This window comes from Poecilia mexicana, unplaced genomic scaffold (genome assembly GCF_051168715.1).
Source record: "Poecilia mexicana isolate PSO_F unplaced genomic scaffold, ASM5116871v1 scaffold_7, whole genome shotgun sequence".
NCBI lineage: Eukaryota > Metazoa > Chordata > Actinopteri > Cyprinodontiformes > Poeciliidae > Poecilia > Poecilia mexicana.
The window spans coordinates 23,757,480-23,779,700 of NW_028263376.1; the positions used below are offsets into that span (position 1 = coordinate 23,757,480).

Genomic DNA, 22,221 nt, shown 5'->3' on the forward strand with positions numbered 1-22,221 from the left:
TGCTACGTACCCACATGGCAGACCCTGAGGCTCCTCACACCACAGTTCAAGACAAGGCAGGTAGACGCCGGCATGTGAAGCACAGAGCAAAAGACACAAAAGAGAGCAGAGGAGTAACCTGGTTGAAAGCGTGTGATGTGAGATGAAAAGAAGAAAGACAGGTCTCTGAGTTTTAACGGCCACTCCTGCAGTCTTCAGCAGGCTGTGACCTCATCATGCTCTGTGCTACCAATGGGGATGCAACAAAACACACAGTGACACGCCACCTTCCTGTTTGTCAGTGCCGGTGCTGAACTTTCCACTGACAGCTTCATTCATATAGTTTTCATCTATTTTGCATGGTTGTTGTTTTTTTTTTTTGTTTGTTTTTTTTGTTATTTTAAACAATGCTTCCTTTTCAAGCGATCACTTTTACTAAATAGAAACAGAAAGAGATTTCTATGTGAAATTATTCAATGAATTAACATTTGAATAAAAGCACATCAATCAAAACTGGAAAAAAAGTCTTTTAATTGCACATAAAAGTGTTGAATTCTTTCTTTTTTTTTAAAAAAAAAATGCTGCTGCTGAATGTTTGATATTTTTATCTCTTGCATGTCTGCTCTCCATCCCCCTCACGCCTCCCCTCTAAGAGAAAAATCGTGCTTCGTGCGTGTCGATACCCACCCAGCAGGCCGGCAGTTTGTAATTGTCTCTCAGCCTCATGAGATGTGTGCCAATCATATTTTATGGTGACTGACGTCTCGACAGCTGTCAGGGCGATAATTATGGAAACTAATGGAAGATACTGAGGTTACTTTCCATGAGAAGAGGACAACCACAATATCCTTCCTGTTCTTCCTCTGTAGCGCAGGTAATGTGCGCCTGTGCTGAACGGCTTAATATTAAGTCTGTTGCATTTGCTGAGGTGCATTTCACTTGCTCTGTTTTATAAAAGTGATGCAAGTGCAAAATTCACCTTTTGTAGGAAAGCTCGGGGAACTCAGTTTTTGTTGCACTATTTACCTGCAGCTGCTTTCAGATACATTCACACTCACTGAACTTTTTCACATTTTTATCACATAAACTATGATGTTTTGGGGGTTTTTTTGTGGTGAGATTTTATGTGAAAGGTCGACAGAATAGTGCACGGTTGTGAAGGGGACGGAAATTAAAAAAAAAAAAAAAAAAAACACTGCTGAAAAGTGCAGTGTGCATTTGTGTTCAGCCTCTTTTACTCCGACACCCTTAAATAAAGTCCAGTGCAACAAATTGCAGTAAATATTTTCTAAATGTGTTCAATTTAATCTTAGTATAATGGTTCTGCAAGGCCCTCGGGGTGTTGTTGGAGAGCATCCTGATCATCTCGCAGGTGAGGGTTCAATCCATCATCCTAAAATGAATATTTGACACGAACGCGCACCGACCTCAACTGACTGGAGAGGCATAGAGATCATGAATCAGGGACGGAGCTGTGAGGCTCATAGTAACAGAGACCCACGTCTCAGGTGTGAGAATATGTTCATACATTTCAGTGGGACACTCTACAAATCTGGCCTCCATGTAAGAAGGTCACAAGCTATATCCTGTTTGCAGTTTGAAACAAGTAATGTAGGGAACCAATCAACTGTCTGCAAGAAGGTGCTCTGCTAAGAATCAGCCAAACTGAACTTTTAGGCCAACATGTAAAACATCATGTATGGAGGAAAAGCTAATGCTGCCCCATCACCCTAAAAATGTCATCACAATGAAAACACAAAACGATGGCAGCATCGTGTTGTAGAAATGCTTTTCTTAAGCAGGGACATGGACGAAAAGGTAAGATGGGGAAATTCGGACAAAAAGAAGTTAAAAACCACTAAAAATTTGAAACTTGGGTGGAGGTTCACCTCCCAGCAGGACCGGAGCAGAGCTACAGTGGAACGGTTTGGATTAAATTATATTCATGCCAGAATGGCTTAAATCTTTTATTACAGATTTAAATCAATACTCAAAACTTGATGTCCACATATACCTTCGACCCAATCTGAATGGAAATCAGTTGCTTTGCATACAAGAATTACGCATCCTTTCAAGCATCGAATAAAAATGCCCGTTACGCTTTTCAGATTTTTATTTATTTGCAAAATAAATTGAAAACATTGCATGATTTTCCGTCAGCATCACAACACAATACTTTATTTTTGGTTTGACACAAAAAAGTGCAAATGAAACGCATTGACATTTGTGGTGATTGCATAATAAAACGAGAGAACGCTCAAAGGGTATGAAACGGCATACAACCGTTTGATTTCAGTCCGGATAGTTTATTGGCGAGTAACAGGTTGCAAAATGGAGGAGCAGAGATAAGCAAATATGACATATGTTCAACTAACATGATGCAGTATTTTCCACCTTTCAATAAATAAGTCATTTTACCGTACTCTTTAACATTTCCACTTCAAATAAACGGCAATATTGCAAAAACGTAAATTATAAAAAACACTACAATCTCAACGACTTGACCTTCAAGATAAGAACTATAGAACTGGTGAGGGTCAATATTGCAGAGTGTGACCCCAGTTCAGGTAAACTGAATATTTTACAACAATAAGAACAATGCAACAACTTAAACAAATTGATATCGTTTATTATCAATAAAGCTCCCCAATCAAAACATTCGGCACATTGTGGATATTTTTATACCATCATTTTCAAATCACCAATCCCACCTACTGGGTTAAAAACCACACGCCTAATCAGTGTTTGCTTTATGCACATGACCCATTTCCACAGCAACAAAAAGATGCACGCCTGTCCTGCTCAGCTGCTTCATACATAGTAAAAATAGATGTAAATGACAGACATCCAGCGTTAATATACGCCACAAGTACGTACTTAAAGCTGTATAATGAACTATTCAACATCCTTTTTAGGCTGGTTAGGTCAGCATCCACGTTGAAGGAAAAGGTTGAACGAGAGAGCTAAAAAAAAAAAAAACCCACCCACACATTTTCCGATTGAATGATCCTTCAGAAAAGCCTCACGGCGATGGAAGTTGAGCAAGACGGGTTCGAGCTACGATTTTACTTTTCTGAAAGTTGCAAGGAAGGAGGCATGTGGTGAAAAAATGTAAAAAGAAAATAAAAAAAACAACAAAAAGCTTCAGTTTCTTTTTTTAAAAAGTGTGCAAGCTCACATTCAATTGTGTCGTCCACAGTACATGACTTAAGGCAAGATATAAAACTGCACTTTTTTTTATAGATTGTCACAATTTAAATATTTTAGCTCTATTACAAACTGTACAAATAAAAAATATTTTGGATTCATAACAGCAAAGTCACTCAACAGTGTTCACAATTGATTTTTCAATGCAATAATTTACAAGTTAGTCTATTTGCAATCTCCCGTTTCCTGGTTTTTAATTATTTTGCATGTCTTTCCTGTTCGATCCCTGAAGGATGCAGGCCGCAGTCAGAAGGAGAAAGACGAGGAGGCATGTCTTCAGATTGCCGCCAAAAGGCCCGAATCCTTAAATCGCGAGCAACAATCAGTAACTGGGCTCGTCTAAGTCCTCGTCGCTCCAGTCAGGCGGTGCGTCCGTTCCAAAATACCGATCTCCAAAATTCCCTGCGCAGAATAAAAAGACGTTTTATAAACTGGAATCGGCTAATTTTCCCCTGATCAGATCAACCGACTTTGACGCACTTCTTTATTACCTTAACAAGTGAGAATCAAGAAGGAAAACTAAAAATTCAAACAGCACTCACCAATGCCGGGAATGATGTGGAAAACATCATTGACCTTCTTGTCCACGGCTGTGGTGATGATTTTCACCTGTGGGAATGCGTAGGCCACTGAATGGACTCCCATTTCCGCCATCAGCAAAGAAACTAACAGGATCTTCTCCTCCTGAACATCATGGTCCTGAAAATGATAATAATAAAAAACAAACAAAAAAAACAGGTTAAATATCGAATGCAGCTTAATGAAAGCAGAAAAAGGAAGATTTTCGGAGCAATCAGCACCAGCAGAACTCGAACAGCCATCATGGCAGCAGCCCCAGTGGACACAGTGCAGTCCATCAGAATCACGTGGTCCTCGCTGATGTCTTTGGGTAGACGAAGGTAATGAAGCTGAAAATGTGCAGACAGGATGTGTGTGGTTAATACCAAAAAACGTGACATAACTGACCCGCTGCTATATTCGGGGCCCCTGCAACCTTCCGAAAAGTCAAAGTTAGGAGCGCTTCAAACACCTGCTCACTGAAAACTTTATATTCATAAAAGTTTTATTTTAATTACTCGTCCAGCGAATTTAAGTTATCTAAAGGTACAGCAATGACAGTTTTAAACAATTTATTCAGAATTTAAGAAAAACATGACTCAGCAGTGTTGTTGAAGTGACTGTTACATTCTCCTCACTACAACTCGGTGTCCATATGCATTAAAAAGTTACACAACTAAAGATCTTCTGCTATAAATAAATACATAATGAAATGAAGAAATACATTTAACAGAACAGTGAGCTCTATTATGAAACGAGTTTGTGTTTTTTTATTATCATCACATGGAAAACACAATTATAAAAACAAGCAAGACAAATCTTGAAAAATATATATTTTTAATTCCTTTCAACTTTACAAGCTTAGTGCATAAACACGCACCTTTTCATAGTGCCACACAATTACTATACTCTTGAATTGGTTTGGATTCATATTTATGCTCATGATTTATAAGAGCAGTTAAATCTATTTCAGTGTTACAGCAGTGATCGTTGTACCTCAGGTTCTCCTGTGTCCTGGTTGGTCTGGATGAGGATCTTCCCGATGCGGACGTCTTTACAGACGGCCCTCAGGGCTGGTTCCATGGTCTCCCCAGCTCTCAGGATGGACACCCCTGTAATCTTTGGGCGGGAAAAAAATGTAAGCGAAAAAGAAAGTTATTTTAAGTGGCTTTAAACTGTGACTATCGGAAAGAAAGCAGAAATGAAGCTCACTCACCCTCTTTCCGTGGAAACTCCTGCCTTCGTAGTCCTCTCCCTGGGGAGTCTGCACTATGTGGACCTGAGTGAATATTGGAGAGCATCGCAGCATAAACGCAGAGCTGTTCAGAATGCTGTGTACTGTGCTGCAGACGTCTAGAACATGCATTCGGATACGCTAAGGGGCATTAGAAACTCATGTGAGTGAGAGTGAGAGATGCACACAGCAACCCAGAATTAAGGTTTAAACTTTCCACTGTGGTGAGTTTCTAAGTTTCCATGCTTGTGTTGCAGGTCATCTCGGGCTGCATATCTCTTTCTAACACAAGCACTTCATCTTTCCATTTGTCTTTATCTTTTCACACTGTTTGCATTTTAAAGCCATCTGTGTGTTTTGTTCTCACTGCGTCCTGAGCTGATTGTCGGCTGCCTTTACGCTTATTATACTCTACAACTCAAGACTCCATGTAGCATAAATTGATTTATTGATATGTATTTAACCTGAGAGGGGAGAAAGGAGAGCGCTCGCTCAATCAACAGGCGCATCAACCTCTTTGAGTAGAAGATGAACTCATCACGGCTGGTTTCCTTGTTTCTAAATGAGATGATCAGTAAAAAAAAAAAAAGAGTTACAAGGTTTATTCTGACAGCAGAGGCTTTCCTCTGCTGAATCTTCCATTAGGGTATTTTTCCTTAAGCTTTTACCTGATGATGGTGTGCATGCCCCTGACTTGGGGTGTGCTCTCCAGAACACTGAGGGTCTGGGGGAGGGGTTGGGCCTGGTGTGCAGAAGCCAGGGCTGCCCTGTAACCACGGCAACAAATAGTAAAGCGGGGGTGGCAGAGGGTGAGAGTGCCAAAAACGGAAAGAAAGATGGACAGAGACTTGAGTGCGAGCACAAATGGATGCAAGCGCAATTAAGACTTTGTGCAGAAATCGTGTAGAATTCACACAGAGGCGTGCACACACACTCCATGTATTCATATTCAGAAAACACACACACACACACAGGTGAATTTACATGCAGATAAAACAGTAAATCAATAAAGATCTATTTCTGTAGTAGTTAGAGAAAATTTGCAAAGCAAAACAAAATTGCAAGAGTACCTCTGGACTAAAAAATAAAAACAACAGAAAACAGTAGAGTGCACAGATTTAGCAGAGACCGTGATAATGGATAAAAAAAACAAAAAAAAAACAAAAAACATTTCAAATCCAAAGAAATCTAAAATATTCTTTTGAATATCATTTGTAAGAATAATATAAATAAAAGTCATGTTAAAGGGAATATAACGCCATATTTCAACAAGTAATGTGAAAACCATCCACAACCAACACTTTCTTTGTTTTTCAAAGCTGATAAGTAAATCAGAAATTTAGAAAAGTCTTTCAAATTTTATGCTGTAGCTCAAGAAGAAGCTGCCATATATATACGGAAGACAATATAGCATCTGTATTTACATCCTCTGAGCATCATAGCAACAAAAAAATCGAGGAGGACGTAACAACAACACTTGAATGTTTCTCGATCCTTTTTTGTTTGGAATGACAGTAATTGGTGTACGAAGGTAAATTTCAGGCATACAAAGTTCGTCACAGAGTTGTTAAATTCCTCTGTATTGTGGTGGTTTGCTACGTCTCCAAGCTACTTCTTTCAGACAATATTTCTAGACTCTTCCTTCACCTTTGTGGATAGATACCCATGGAAATATTTACTTTAACAACTGGAATTTGAGCTGGAGACTTTGCTACCTCTACAAATGCAGTTCAGATGAAAAGCCATTATTGCTGAGCAAGTGTGTTTCCGACACTGGCTTTTTTTCCTTCATGCCATTTCCTTTTCTCTCCTAGCTAATTCTCTATTTCAGTAACACAATTACACCACACATCGGAAAAGGAAAACTGATATATGCCCTTTACACAAAAACGACTTGAAAGTGTTCTTTTTTTTTAATTGGTCTCTGCTTAACCACTCGTAGACATTAGGTCTGAAAAACTAACTGGTTGATTTTGATCTCCAGAGGAGCAGAAACACAGTCATAAACACCCAGTGATGCAGTTATGTTGACACTACAAAATATCAGAAAACATTACAGATTAGCCAAAGGCAAGGAAAGAAAGATTGTAGCAGATCTGCTCACATATCCCAGCGAAGTTTCCTCTAAGGGGAGATTTTTTTTTTTTTTTTTTTTGACAAGACAACAATCACACAGAACGGGGGACAAAGAAAAGACAAACAGATAAGAGAAGACAAATGAGAAGAGACACAACATCAGGTGAATGAAAGGATGAAGGTTGATCAGACAGTGTAAAGTGTGACAGCTGCGACTATGTAGAAATATGTCAAATTGTCATTTCAATTACAAAACAACAACAAAACCTCAGTAGTTGATGTTTTCCTTAACATAATGAAAGCCTAGAGCTACAGGCCATGCTTTCACAGATTCCTACAGATACAGCAGAAAACAGAAGTATCGCCTTTAGGATCAGATTTTGATATCTGCATGTGCATCCAGTGTGTGTATACGCGTGGGCGGTGCACAAGCGCTGGTGCGGCTGTCACTCTTTCACCGTGTACAACAGTAAAGGTTGGTATTTCAGCTCACAGGCCCCAGCACATCCTGTGTCTAAAGACAGACACCGAGCTCACTTCCTTTCTCTGTCTGCCTCATGTACTGTGGCCGACATTCAATGGAAAAACTCGCTGCTTTGTAGTAGGGTATTGGAAACTTTCTCTGTGGCTGAGGTATGTGATAATCAACAATAGGTGCAGCGAGAGCTTCCTTTCTCTTTCTCTGCTTTCTGTTAAGAGTCTCTTTCCCTCCGTCTCTGCTGTTTTTGCCACTTAAAGGAGGGGTCAGTTGCTCAGACTTCATGGCCGTATTTTTAGACACAGGCGTCAGGAAGAGTGTGAGCTTATTTAAACATAAAGAGAGGAAAATAACCAACACCTTTCGCCGCGTGCTGGCTGCGTCGCACCACGTTTAAACTTTTTTTTTTTAAACTACAGTTTCAATAGATTTGGAACTGGCCCACAGATTCAGATCGCACAGTCGTCAAACAATCACATCCCTTTAACTTTTTTCACTTCCCCCCCCCCCCACCACATTCCAACCACAGTTCTCATTATGTTTTTATGGGATTTTATTGGAACAAAAAGTTAAATATTATTGCGATGTGGGAGGAAAATGACATGTTTTTCAAACAAATAAACATGAAAATTGTGTCATGGATTTGTTTTCATGCCCCCTGAGTCAATACTTTGAAGGACTAGCTATTGTTGAAGCTACAGCTGTGGGTCTTCTGTGGCATGACAACTAGCTCTGCGTATTTGGAGACTGACTTCTGCCCTGGTCTCTGGGTTTTTTTGTTTTTGTTTTGCAGCCTTCAACTCTTAAGGAACTTGTAGGCCAAAGTAATTAATTTTAGTCTAATGCTATGTAGGATTGTTTTTTGTAACAATGCCTTTCTTTGTTCAACCTCACCATTATGGTTGGATTTGGGAAGTGACGGGACTAATTATCCTGACTAATGATTCTCCCAGTGGATCTCTGAAGCTCGACTTGGCTGGTTCTCTGATTTAATCTCTCCTTACCCAGCCACGTCTTGGTAGGTCTACCGCTGCGTCACACTCTTTCCATTTTCAGATGATGATCTGAACAGTGCTTGATGAGGTGTTCAAAGTTCTGCATATTGGTTTAGCACTTACCTCTGCTTAAACACTTTCACATCATCTCTGACTTGTCCGCTGTGTGAATTGATACTGATTGTTTTCCAACAAAGCTCTGAGGCATCCAAAGACCTCTTTATTATATACCGAGATTAGATTAAACACAGATATGCGCTTTATAATGAAGCAACGTCTGAAGGCAACTGACTGCGCTGTAAGTTATTTTGGGGTGCCAGAATAAGGGGATTCTTTTATGTGTAAAAAACAAAAAAAAAGTTTGAAAATATGATTTTCCTCCCACCTTCTGAAAGAAGACTTGAAGTTTGTGGTTGTAGCGAGACAAAACGTATGAATATTTTTTGCACAGCTCCGTAACACATTACTACATAGTGGACGGCTTAATTCAGCATTAATACAAGACGCAACAGCACCGCCTGCTGATGTGTCCTGGCAGCCAGCACGACGGAGAGGAAGACATGTTGGTTTGTGCGCGACGCGTTTTCGGTCCCTTCAAGTGGAAAGCTAAAGCAAGTGGTGAACTGGGAAGATGTCGGAGAGAGAAAGACATAGAGGATAAAGGCCACTCTACCTGACGCTGAGCTCACGCTGTGAGCAACGGAGGGTGGCGAGGGGGGGGGGAGAGAGTGAGAGAGCAATCCATCAGCAGCATGTGTGATACTGTGTTTGTGGTGGGGAGGACATAAAAGAAAAAAAAAGCAAACTACGCCACGGCAAAAAGTGCTCCCCACAAACAAAACTTGCAATTAGTGCAGTGGTACAGGAAAACCAAAAGTCAGTTTCATATGTCGTCTCAATTTAACAAACGTATCATTGGTGGGATCACGGGTTGTGTAATCTAGAAAGAAGCAGTCAAGCCTTTAATGACAAACTTGCTCCTTGTGTCCCAATTTCTTAAAGCTACCGGTTTTCTTCTGAGATACAAATTGTCACCAATAGAACAGGACATCATGGTCAGTTTTTTCTGTTGGTGCCATTTTGCTGCAAGTCATCACTTAAGATAGAATCAACCATCCTAAGCAAAGCTTCCATATGAGAAAATGAATCTGGTTATTAAACAAAGCATTCGATCAGTTATTTTACATTTGCATTGTTTTTATTTTTGCCTCTTTCTTTGCCTGCTTTTAATTTAATTTCCTTTTAAAGACAATAAGGAACATGGAGTCATTTTTAAAGATGACCAAAGCAGACTGGAAAACAATCTGAACTCTTCGTAAACTGTGTTGAAATCTACAGTCGCTAAACCACTACAGCGTTCATTAAGCCATCTGATCAGCTTGATTTATGTCCCTTTTTTGGTGTTATCAATCCAAATACACACAAAGCAGAATTAGCAGTTTCCCTCTTAAGTGCAGTTCTTCTAAACATGTGAAATTCAGCAGGAGAAAGTCAAGGATACAAATCCAAAGACATTCAAAACCCTCACTAACACTCAGGCAGTTCAGTCATCCTCCACAAGAGGGCGTGATGGCCCTTGCATGCTAAATATAAAAATGGGCGTGAGCAAAAACAACTCTACAGAGTGCATACAGTTAGGAAGTAGTACTTAAAAAAAAAAAAACAAGATGGAAAAATGAAAAGGAGCGGGGCTCTATTGAAATCTATTTTAATATCTCATCACCCTTCTTACCTCCTCCAGCTGACTGTGAACATGCTGCACAATCAGGTCGATGGCTACCATGTTTCCACCGCCTGACAGGATGACAGCAGAAGTCAATGTAGTTTCAGGCTTTATTTGTCTTTTAGACCACAGCTTTGACCTTTATCTGATTCTATCTGATTCTGAACTAGTCCATGCAGTCAGTGTGTGTAAGCGCTCACCACGTGGCACCACCAGATCCGCCAGGCGCATGGTGGGCTCGATGTACTGCTCAAAAGCGGGCTTCACAAACTTGTTGTACTGCTTGATGACGCCCTCGATGTCTCGGCCTCGTTCCGTGATGTCCCTCCGCAGCCGGCGCACTAAACGGATGTCGGAGTCGGTTTCCACAAAGATCTTCATGTCGAGCAGCTGCCGGGACGCGCCACACAGTTAGAAATGTTTGGCTGAGTTCACGCCGATAAACATGAAGTAAAACGACATTGAGGATCTTATTGGTTGGTGGTGAGTTCACCTCGTTTCAGATTTCAGATTTCATTGAATTATATTTCCTAATAAAAATTATGGTGAAATTCTCCGATGTAAAAACTACTACAAGTTGATTATACTTAGATTTCTTGGAAAAAGTCCACTAATGCAGAAACAAACGGTGACGTGACCTAAAAATTTGTGTTGTGACTCAAAATGTAACTTTGTTACATAAAAGTAATGTTTCATTTTTAATTATAAGAAAATAAAGGTATCATGAATGCACAGCTTGCAATTGGCAAAGTTTGTTTAAATATTTTTATATGTTACTTCAGTAAGAGACCCATATAAAATAACAGTTAAAGTATGGAGAATTTAAACACCTGCAACAATGAAAAAGAGAAAAATCAAGGAAACTTTTTGAATATCCATACTAAATGAGTGATATTTAACAGCTAAAAAAATCTAGAAAAAAATCTAGAAAATCTAGATAAATTTGCAAATTTATCTTCGCAATTCTCTGCTCATCTATATCAGCCCACATGTGCATACTTATGAGGTTTCTGCATTTGTTTACTTTGCAAACAGAGAAAATGCATATATATGTGTAATTAAAAGACCTTGTGAGAAATGAATACAAAATACACTAAAGCAAGCTTTTTCAATTATTTATGCCGTACCTGAAGGAGGGCTTTATCTGCAAAAGACATGATTCCCTCAAAGATGATGACACTAGCTCCATATACAGTTTTCTGTGAAAAACAGACACAAAACATTCAGGTTAAATGCCCATAGAAACAGTGGTATAACGACAGATCAGAGTCATGAAGTGATATCTCAGTAAGTTTGAATAAATGCTGAAAAATGAGCAACGCGGAAAAAGTATTCCTCTCAGAGAGCTCTTAGCTTAGCCTAAAAAAATTCCTGCTAAGAGTCCTAGCTTAGAGTGGCTGATGCTAAGTGATTGATGCAGCTGCAGCAAGATGTGATGCTGTCTACTAGGGGCTGTGATTGGTGGATACACAAAACAAAATAAGACTAAAAAAATAGAAATTAACCAATCATACACTCTAGACTGGATAAAGAAAAATGTGTCATGATGATGAAAATGAATTAATTGCCACACTGAATCAACACGTTTGATGGCAACTTATTTACTTTCCCATCGTCATTGTGGTTTGTCACGGCTCCTCGCTATGCCGGTCATTTTACTAGGTCATCTATCAGATAGATGACACGGTATTTGCTCAGCTGTCAACAATTTACTGGGATTGTTTGCTTTTATAAAGTTGTTTGATCATTACAAATTAGGGAAGTAAAGGACACATAACCAAACAGGACAGAGGAGCAACGCCTATGGCTTTATCCGTTTTATAGGCAATATTTCTGCTTTCTGTTGATCTTTCTTCGCAGCTTAAGACACTTTTATACTAACTAAAAGTCCTCCTCAACACTCACAGCATTTCATGAGGTTAGGAGCTCTCTAAAAACCTGAGGCGCTATGGGAATTAATTTTACCTTATCGAGGTGAAATTCTAAGACAAATCTTAGAATTCCATAAAATCCAGAAAAAAGATTTTTCTAAAATGTCATTAATAGGAGCTACTTTTAGTCTTTGGGAATTTTTTGTCCAGCATTTTCTTTTTGTTCTGTTCTCCGTAGGCTTGTGGTAAACTGCATACGGGACTTTATGCAGTCCCGTATGCTACTGCTCCACAAAGGCCGGGTTTGTGGAGCGCATGCAAATACACACACACTTTTCCAGGTTTTCATTTGTAAAATATGTAAGAAGTTTAATAAAATCCCCTTAAAATAGTTTTGTTTGCAACGTGACAAAATGTGGAAAAGCTCATAAAAACAGGCCAAGCTGCGCTAGGTCGTCCTTACCCACTCTTTCTGTCTCCCATGAGTTGTGAAGTCATACACGGGGATTTTCACACTTTTGCCCTGTTTGAGTTTGCGCAGGGTGTGTGTCAGCAAATCAAAGTCGAAGGCATCTGGGTGGTCAAAGTTATAATCATTCCTGGCTGCCAGCAGCTGCTCCTCAGGGGACAGGACCTGAGGACAGGCACATCGTTTCAGCACAGCGTGACTTCTACTGTAAGAAATTAGCCTGTGTTTCTCTTGTTTAAGCAAGAAAGAACTGAAAGCATTTCATAAAAAATAAAAATATCTGCAATGCACTATCACAGTCATACACAGTCAAATACTGCCACATGATATACACATGCTTGTGTGAAAACACTGATCCCTTCAAGAGCAGTCGAAGTTAGGAACCTAAATTTAGTAAAACATCATGCGCCACTGTGACGTCTGTACCAGGTGCTGTCTCTGTGTGTGTGTGTGTGTGTGTGTGTGTGTGTGTGTGTGTGTGTGTGTGTGTGTGTGTATGTGCCCTTAGGCTAGCTGTGCTTTGAAAAGCCCAGACCTGCTATTTGGCAGTTTCTGAACACTGACACCTCCTTCTTAAGTGAGCTGATTACACACTTAATATGATAAACTGATGTTCCTCGCTCTGTGTGGGCTGTAAGCTACTCCACCAGAAAAAAAATGAAGTCGCTAATGTACAAAGAAATCCCTGTTAGCGCAGCGAGGAAACAGGCTGAAAGCTGTAGCGGTGCTAGTCCTTGGTCGGGTATGACCCCCTGCAGAAAAGGATTACACAACCAGCGTGGGCGAACTTGTAGAGGGGTAAAAATGAAGTCTCCTATTTAACTGAACTTCAGTGCACTCTTTTTCTCCCTCTCCTCTGTCACTCCTCTTTCCTCCCCCCTCAGGATTCAAACTGAATTATATTTTGGTTTCTTTTTCTTCCACTATATTTCTGTCCTTCAGGCCAGTGGGAGGATTTAGGGGAGCCTGATGTGAGTAGGCACCAAAAATCTTTCAATGTAATGTTATGGTTTTATTTTCTTCAGTCTAAATGAACTTGCATTGATGAAAACTATACAAGAAATGTAGATATGCACACACACACACACACACACACACACATCGGTTCATGTCAGACACGCTGCATCATTATAAATACCTTATAAAAAGAGTCCATTGAGAGCAAAACAACCCATGGAACATCTAAAGCTTCAATGATTTTCCTGGCAACTGTGGTTTTTCCTGAAGCGCTGCCTCCACAAAGACCTGTCAGGATAAGTTGAAAAAAAAAAAAAAAGAAGTTACAATATGTATTTATAGAATAAATAAAAGACAAGAGCTGCACATATCAGCGCATGGAATATTGATTTTACAAACTAATGTTCTTAACATAATCTTTATTAGCAATTACTCCAAATGTGACAGATTTTGCATGCTTAACATTTCCAGCCTGTTGGGTTTGGAGCCTCAATGCAGCCAAACTGATCACAGTGTGGTGAAAACTAAAGGTCACAGAAAGAGCTGAAAATATTCCAATGATAGAAAACAAACATAAGTGAGAGAAAAATGTTGATAAGCTGCAATACTTAAAAATATACATCACTACTACATGACTTTCTAATATCATGCCTAACTGTAAACCAAGCATGAGCCTTACTTCCATCAGGTTATTGTTTTATATTATATTGAGAAATTATTGCCAGACACCAGTGGATGCCCCATAAATATTACTATGCCAGAACTAGCAATATGGACGTTTTTTTTTTTTTTTTTAATTAAAACTTTAAAGCTTTGGTAAGCAAAAAAAAAAAAAAAAAAAAAAAAAGAGCAACGACATATCTGCCAAACAAGGAAACTAAAAGTGCTTTAACTGTGACAGTACTATTTTCCAACATAAAAAGCCAAACAGTCTTATGATACGAATCTACCTCATAATGTATAAAGCATTAGCAGACACTGCTGCCGTGATGATGCTCTCAAATTATTTCAGGGTTGATTATCGACCAACAAAATGTCAAAATCTTGCTGACACTTAAGAGTGTGTGAGTAATCCAAACACTCAGCTGCACCTCTCAGGTTGTGAAGCATCGAGGCAGCAAAGCGTAGGAGTTATTCTCACTTCCTGCCTTACTTTCACTGACATCCAGCTCTTTCTGGCCTGCGTTCTCTCACACCGTAGTAAACAATTCGGGTCAGAACCCAATGAAATCGGGCTCTGTTTGTATGCTATGTGTACGTTTACATCAGCTGCTGTTTATGCAGCTAAGAAGAGGATCAACAGTCTGGATACAGCTTTCACTCATCACAGGAATATAATGTACAGAAAAGTAAATCAGTGTTAGTTTCTGCAAAGTACAATTCTTATTAAGTATGACTATTAGGTCAAACTTGTCAAATCTAATTGAAAATGGAAAAAAAAATACATATAACTTTAATTAGATATAAAGGTAGGACAGTTTAGAAAAATGGTTAAGAGGTGAATTTTTCACTTTCTTTTTATTACTGAAATGAAATTCAAAACCTTTATGCAAAACAGAAAACTAAATATACTGCTCAAAAAAATAAAGGGAACATTTCACTTTAATTGTGTGTGTGGCTCCAAATCCAGGCCTCCATTGGTTAATAAATTTGATTTCCATTGATGATTTTTGTGTGATTTTGTTCTCAGCACATTCAACTTTGTACAGAACAAAGTATTCAATGAGAATATTTCATTCATTCAGATCTAGGATGTGTTATTTGAGTGTTCCCTTTATTTTTTTGAGCAGTGTATATTACCCAATAAGCCTAATTTAATTTTTTGATTATCTGAAGCAAGTTAAATACGGTGGTTGTGACTCTGCTTGACTTCATTGGTTTTCCATTGAGATTGTGCAACGAACTTCTCTTTACAGTTTGCAGGAAGCAGCTAAGTTGTTATAGTTATGTTGCTCCCTGCTGACAGTTATCAATAACAGATTTTGGCAACTTTAAAAAAAAACCCTGTTGACAAAGCAAATCTCAGTAGTTATATATTTTCCTATATGGAGGAGTTAGTAATGGAAAACACAACAAAGATTTGATCTATGTGCCACAAACACGCAACAAGTCAGATTCAGGATGGAATTGTTTCGGTCGGTTCATGAGGAAAGCTGAACTCCCAATCAGACTGGCTGCTGAAATGCATCATGGGACTTCAGGTTTTGTCACAGGGTAAGAGCAAGGAAACACCTCAGTCAGAACGCAAATGATTAATTTTACTTTTTAAAACACTTGGACCACGGAGAACAGTGCTTTTCCCAAAATATATACTGTGCTACGCTGCTATGAGAAAGTAATCTTAATAAGATTACGTCTCTGCAATTTCCTACCGATGACGAAGGCCTCTTTGGACTGTGCTCCATGCTCGTTGTACCACGGTGGGCGGCCAGCTGTGTAGATGGTTCGTTTGGAGGTGCGCAGCAGCGGGGGCTCGGATTTACACTGGCTGGTGGTCCGTTTCCTGGGAGAAAGACCCAGGCTGACAGAGGGCAGCAGCCGGTCCAGCGATCCCTCAACGCCTCCACTTTAAATAAGCAAACACAAAAGAGATCGCAGCGTGTTTAGAGCATTAAAAAAAAAAAAACACGACATAATGAAAATGGTCCAGCTAAATGACAGTGAACAGACTGTACCAGCGATGACCTACTGTATCCCCAGCCATTGGTTAATGTTTAGTTTATTTTTTTACATCTTCAGCAAGTGAACTTTGTACACCATTGTGGAAAAGACATCAGGTAGAAGGGGCGTTTTTACGGCTGATTTGGGATAAAAGCTTAACAGATAAAGAAGTTCATATACAACTTTAGGTCCTGGAGATAAAAATGGGTTAACAAAAGACTTAAAATTTGTCTACAGCTATTGCTGCAAAAAATAAGAAGACAGCCAAAGATCCCTTTAGATGGAAGCAGAGACCTGTGTGTATAAATCAGCTCAGACAATTCAATCAAATGGATCAATTCAATCAAATGGATCAATTCAATCAAATGGATCCAACTGTTCAATCAGAGCACATACACACAGACTTAAAACGTATTCATTGCCCTTGAACTTTTCAGACTTAATCACAAGCTTTGTTGTGTTTTATTGGGATTTTATGCGAGAGAGCAGCACTAAGTGGAGCAGGCTGATTGGGTGACACTTAGTAGAACCAATGGTTGGAATTACATAATTCTGCAAAATACAGTAGCTCAAACTCAACTGGATTGGACAGAAAACATATAACCCAAAGTCAAGTAGCTATATTTCTGGACTTTGACTAGTCCAGGTCATTCAAAACCAGGAATATGCTTGGATCTAAATCATTCCAGAGTGGATTTGGCTGAACCTCCACCCAAGACTTTACGGTCTCTCACTGGTTGTTCTGCTAGACTTCTGTGCATTTAGCTCCATCCATCGACCGACAGCATCATGCAGTGGGAAAGCTCTTTAAAACAAAAAAACCCAGATCATTGATCGACAGCCAAAGACGAGGGAAATCTATAACCTCTCCCTGCAGTGAGCTTTACTAATAACTGCTGAGTCATGCAGTCAGTTGTCCAACTGAACAAAAGGCATCATCCCAGTAATGAAGACGATAAACAAATGGCAACAAGCTGATTCAAATTAGACACAAGGTTCTCACTGGACAAAGGCACAAAGTGAATTTGCATGAACTACTGAGAGCAAACACAATGGACATTCATATATTTTTGCAAGACAGAGAAGCACAGAAGGAAGGGCTCTGTGACTCATCAAAATAAAGCGTCTACAGAAACTGAGTTGGAATGTCAAAAGTGGAAATAAAGCTGCTTCACTTTGCAGAACAAAAGTAATGCAGCAGCTAATTGCTGAATAGAAGTGTTTCTTCAGCTTTAATAGAAGAACTACTGTCATACTAGCCATACTACTGGAAAAAAACAAACATATTGCAAAATCTAAACGAATATTGTCAAGTAATCAAATCCTAGGAAAGCGCAAAACAGTACAAGTAAATCTTCTGACTACTCTTAATTTCATGTTTAAGTTTTTTTGCAAAAGAAAAAAAAACTTCAATTTTTGACAAAAAAACCCCCAAATCTAACCAGCCCCCAGTTTTTAGCAACACTTACTGTAGTATGCGAGACATCCACACCTCACCCAGAGAGGACTGTAAAGAGCCAGAGGCCATAACCACAGACTATAAGAGAGGAATTCCAAGACGTCTGCCGTCATCCAGTCAACTCTCTGCCTCTAAAATCTTCCCTCAGATCACATAGTTCCTCAGGTAGAGTGAGGAAGCGGTCGGGAAGCAAACGAGAAACTGGCGAAGATTTTATCTTATCTCATCAGACTCACCTGGTTGAACCCAAGGAGTGTACTCAGACAACAGACGGAACTACGCATGAGACGCGGCTCGCTCAAACTGGGTTATCAGTTAAAGCCAAACCACGGTGCCATAATAGATTAGCCTGGCTGATGGTGCTGAATCATGTTCTTGCTCATTGCTCCAAAATGCAAAGTGCACACCATGAATGCCTCTTTGAGAGGAGGGGAAAAAAAAGGACAAAAGGTCAGATTGCAGGTAAACAAGAAAACTTTTTGGAGCGCACATGTGGAAAAAAAGGTAGCAATTTTAAAATATCCATAGAAATGCATAAAAATGCCAAACATAAGCTGACATTTAATTATTTTTAAAAAACAAGCTAGAGCCTTTCTTGCCTCAATTTGTATAACAGAGTTGATTTGTAAGACGATGCAGTCACATGATTCCACGGAGATCTTCTCAGCATATAAACAATAACAATTTGATTCAAAAGACAGCTCAAGACATTGTTCCACAATCGGAGAGGAAAAAAAGGCTCCTTTAGAGCCTGAAAATAAGACGTCAACATTGAAAATATATGAATAAATAAGACACTTACCTGCCATCAGATCTTAGAGTCCAACAGCCAGATATTCTAGCTCCTGAGTAAGCTGGTATAGTGTTCATGACGGGAGAAACTATTTCGGATTTGCTTGTGTTTTAGTTCAACACTTCTGCCAACAGGTAATAGTTTTAATACATCGGAGCACAGTAACACTGTTCAACCACCGTTCAACCACCACGCCCCTTGTTGCAAAACATCCAGAGACACTAAGGAGTTGGAGACATGAGGGGGTATTAACTTGGGTGAGAAACGAAACTTAAAGCATGTGTTTAGGTTTCAGATTCTCCTTCCTTTTGACAGAGGAAGAGTCCACAGCTTGGTTGTTGGAGAAAACGACAGAGTGAAACTGCAGCACAGCTTTTCCCTCCTCTTTCTCTGCTCCTCCCCTTTGGCTGTCCAGCCAGCAAATCTAAGAGGATCACCTACCCCTTTCCAGATTATGTTCATTAGTTTGTATTAATAGCATCAGGTTAGAGCCATACCTCCCTAGCACTGGCACAAACACACGTGTCTCATAAACAGTTTGGACAGTCGGTGACGCAAAACGTGGCTGGAGGGGGGACAGCGCGACCGGAGAAAAGCGACACAGACAAGGAAACTTTTAAAGAAGGAATAGACAAGCAGGTAGTTGCTGTTGTCCTCTGATGTTGACTGGATCCAAAGAGGAGACGCCTCGGGCTGAGCTGAAGAGGTGACAAGAGGGAGAAAAAGAGGGAAGGCAGGAGGATGATGGAGGAGGAGGGCGGGGAGGACGTGATGTGCTTGTACCCTGCGGAGACTCGCTACGTCTCTGCCTTACTCAGAGACTGGAGATGTCAGCACCACTGAAAACAAACACACACATGCACACGCACACACACACACACACACACACACACACACACACACAGAGCTGTGTGCCTCCTCCCAGGCTTCACTCCCACTGAGGACGGAGGGAATAAACAGCATGATGAAACCCAACACTCCTGCTCAATCAGCTGAAAGTCTGAAGGACGGCCGTTGGCAATGTGCAAGTCGCACCCTTACACTCCTTCTGGGCCAGGCAAAGCAAATATTAAGTCTTTATTTATATATTTATTGAAAATCGATGCAATTAAGAACAAAAAAAATAAAAGAAAGAAATAAAGAAGCAAACAGATTTACTTTAAACCAACATGTCAAACCCCTACGGGTATCCTGACTGTACTACACACATTCAGCTTCTGTTTTCTTCCTTGATCAAACTACAATGGAATTCCTCAGTTATGGAGCCGTGGCCAGAGCTTTAAAGCGCAGGCTGAAGACAGCTGCAGCACAAGAAAGCCACACTGAAACAAGAAGCTCCAGTTAGTTGCTAAGCCAAACATTCAACCAACTCTCTGTGGATACAAAGACGCAAAGCCAAGTCTAACACAGCAGAGGCAGCCTGGGAAAAACATGAATCTCTACTGAAGGCATGATTCAGATCGAGTCTGAAATAACAACAGAAATGCATTCTGTTGTTATTCTGTTTAGGTATGAGTCAGACACATTTTTACACAACAAGAATAGGCTGATTATCAAGAAAAACAAGGTTTTCATGAGCTACCAGACACGGGAGAGCGCGAAACTCATCTAAAATCAATCACTGCGACTTACAAGTTTTGTATAAAAACTTTAACAAAGGCATTTTGAATACTTTTTCTTATGCCATATTATTTTGTAAGTGAAAAAGTGTCATCGCAAAATGAATGTCCCTACAGTGGCTTGCAAAAGTAACAATACTCCACTTACAGCCTCCAACTTCAATGCACTTTATTGGTGTTTTTGTGAAAGATCAGCAAGATGTGTGCGATACAGACTCAAAGTTTTAGCATATTTTGTGGTACTATTGTGATAAAAATGATAAGAACTATTTGTTACTTTTGTTTTAGGGAAATGTGTAACATTGCATCACACAGCAATTGCAGCCCCACAAACACAAATACAGGTCTTGAAAAGCAGCCAGATAGAGTACGACTAAGCTTCACACAGTAACTGTAATAATCATATTTTCAAATTCAAAGATAAATCTACATCCTTCTCACAATAGGACATTTCTCACAATAAATGATAAAGAATTTGTTAAATGCCCATCCCTAAAACCAACATAAAGTAGTGGAGTGAACATTTTATTTTTACAAGTAAAACCATTACAAGTGCATCAAGAATAAATATTAGGCTCTCTAAAGTCAGTACCAACTTTTACTTAGGACTAAGTCTCTATCCACTTTGATAGAGAGCGACATTAATGCCATTTTTTTTGTAAAACAGTTTTACCTTGTTCATATTCAGTTTTGTCCCAGTTTTAAGTTTTCCTTCAGCAATGGCATGTTTTTAGCAACATTCATCTTTCCTTTAACTCTGGCCAGCACCACAATGTTAGATTTCTGTGGAGTCGAAAATCATTCAGTCCTTGCCCTTTTTCAACTGTACATAGTAAACAAGTCATTTCCATGTTCGATCCCCTTTTGAGGGCGTTTTTAATATTTGTGATTGTTCGGTAAATGAGCAGGAACAGGGACGTATGGTACTGTGCTATTGCAGTGCACTGATCAGGAACGCCCTCTGGTGGTACTTCATGGGATCAACCGTCATGCTGGTGTGATGCAGAGACAATTTCTTCACGACATAGCACGTGTACCTTAAATTACATTATTGGCCATTAAAATGTGAATTTCTTTCTTTCCGTAACCATGAACACAGGGCAAATATAATACATGTGTCCGGAATATTAAAAAGATTAATTTGTATCGCCATATAAAACCTAAATTAAAGTGGACTGTGGTCAGTGCCTTACCGTAATTTATGCCCCTAGGTTATACGTGTTAAAGTTTTAGAGCATGTTAGCTCTAAAACATGTTAGCTAATCGGATGTTTCAAAATATAAAGCTATATAAGGGGGCCACTTGGTGTAAAATGGGACACGATGGACGTTCCGACGGGTTACTGTATATGGAATTTGTATGTACCTAAAATTCTACCTAGAATCTAGCAGCTATTATAAGTGTCAGTTTAATGGAAAGAACACTGAGAGAGATAGCATCAGTGAAGATGCTTAACTATTGCTGAAATAATATATTATAACAATTTATAAAAATGCAAAAATAATCCAAAATTTCAAACGGCTAACACCCCACCCTGAAAGCGGAGTACCTGTTGGAAACAGAGCAAGTTTTCTCCTCGTTGTCCATCTTAGCAAGCCTTCCTTCCACGCTAACGGCAGACATTGCTTTTCTCTGTTGACAATCAGGTGTTCGGTCCGCGCTGAGGCATCATGGGATATGTAGGCGCTCCGTTATTCAGTCTTCGAACGCAGTGCAGCGTTGGCTCTCTGAAAGACTTCAAGCCCTACAATGCAATTGCAGATTTTTTTTTCTTGTTTTACAGTAAAAAAGCGTGTGCAGTGCAGTAAACTATGACGTCACACGGGGACTTTCCCGAAGCTTTAACAGCGCAGAGTAGATCCTAAATCTGACCTATTTTTTATTATTACTAAAAAAAATTACAAAAATCTATATATATATATATATATATATATATATATATATATATATATATATATATATATATATATATATATATATATATATATATAGTATTGTTTTTAATTTCTGAACGTTTTATTTTAACAATCGTTTGTCTTACAGAAGTATTGGCTACTTGTTAATTTGATGACGAATCCTGCTGCGGCTGCATGTATGGGAAATCCTTCCAATTCTTAATAATTGTTATCAATTGTTATCAAC

General features: G+C 39.4%; 1 protein-coding gene across 5 annotated transcripts; it reads right to left on the bottom strand.

Moving 5' to 3' along the window:
- Positions 1–2,074: 2,074 nt before the first annotated feature.
- Positions 2,075–21,739, bottom strand: uckl1b (uridine-cytidine kinase 1-like 1b). 5 transcript variants are annotated; one of them, XM_088007289.1, is made up of 15 exons: positions 21,629–21,739; positions 15,920–16,113; positions 13,729–13,835; positions 12,585–12,755; positions 11,378–11,449; positions 10,451–10,640; positions 10,260–10,321; positions 7,083–7,102; positions 5,647–5,745; positions 5,443–5,536; positions 4,961–5,023; positions 4,741–4,863; positions 3,987–4,094; positions 3,729–3,885; positions 2,075–3,588 (listed from the first exon to the last, which is right to left on the bottom strand). In XM_088007289.1, exons 1-15 carry the CDS (start codon positions 21,700–21,702, stop codon positions 3,509–3,511), a joined length of 1,614 nt encoding a protein of 537 aa, XP_087863415.1. In that variant the 5' UTR covers positions 21,703–21,739; the 3' UTR covers positions 2,075–3,508. The 5 variants fall into 5 exon arrangements, with proteins under 5 accessions (XP_087863415.1, XP_087863416.1, XP_087863418.1 ...); XM_088007290.1 differs by lacking the exon at positions 7,083–7,102 and adding an exon at positions 9,201–9,217; XM_088007292.1 differs by lacking the exon at positions 21,629–21,739 and adding an exon at positions 18,470–18,808.
- Between the last annotated feature and the right edge of the window lie 482 nt (positions 21,740–22,221).

Excerpts from the sequence above, each read along its gene's own strand:
- uckl1b (XM_088007289.1), bottom strand. The coding sequence starts at position 21,702 with ATGTCTGCCGTTAGCGTGGAAGGAAGGCTTGCTAAGATGGACAACGAG. Across the intron at positions 10,322-10,450 it reads GGATCTGGTGGTGCCACGTG|GCGGTGGAAACATGGTAGCC; the intron begins GTGAGCGCTTAC and ends TCATCCTGTCAG. Across the intron at positions 4,095-4,740 it reads AGGACACAGGAGAACCTGAG|CTTCATTACCTTCGTCTACC; the intron begins GTACAACGATCA and ends GCACATTTTCAG.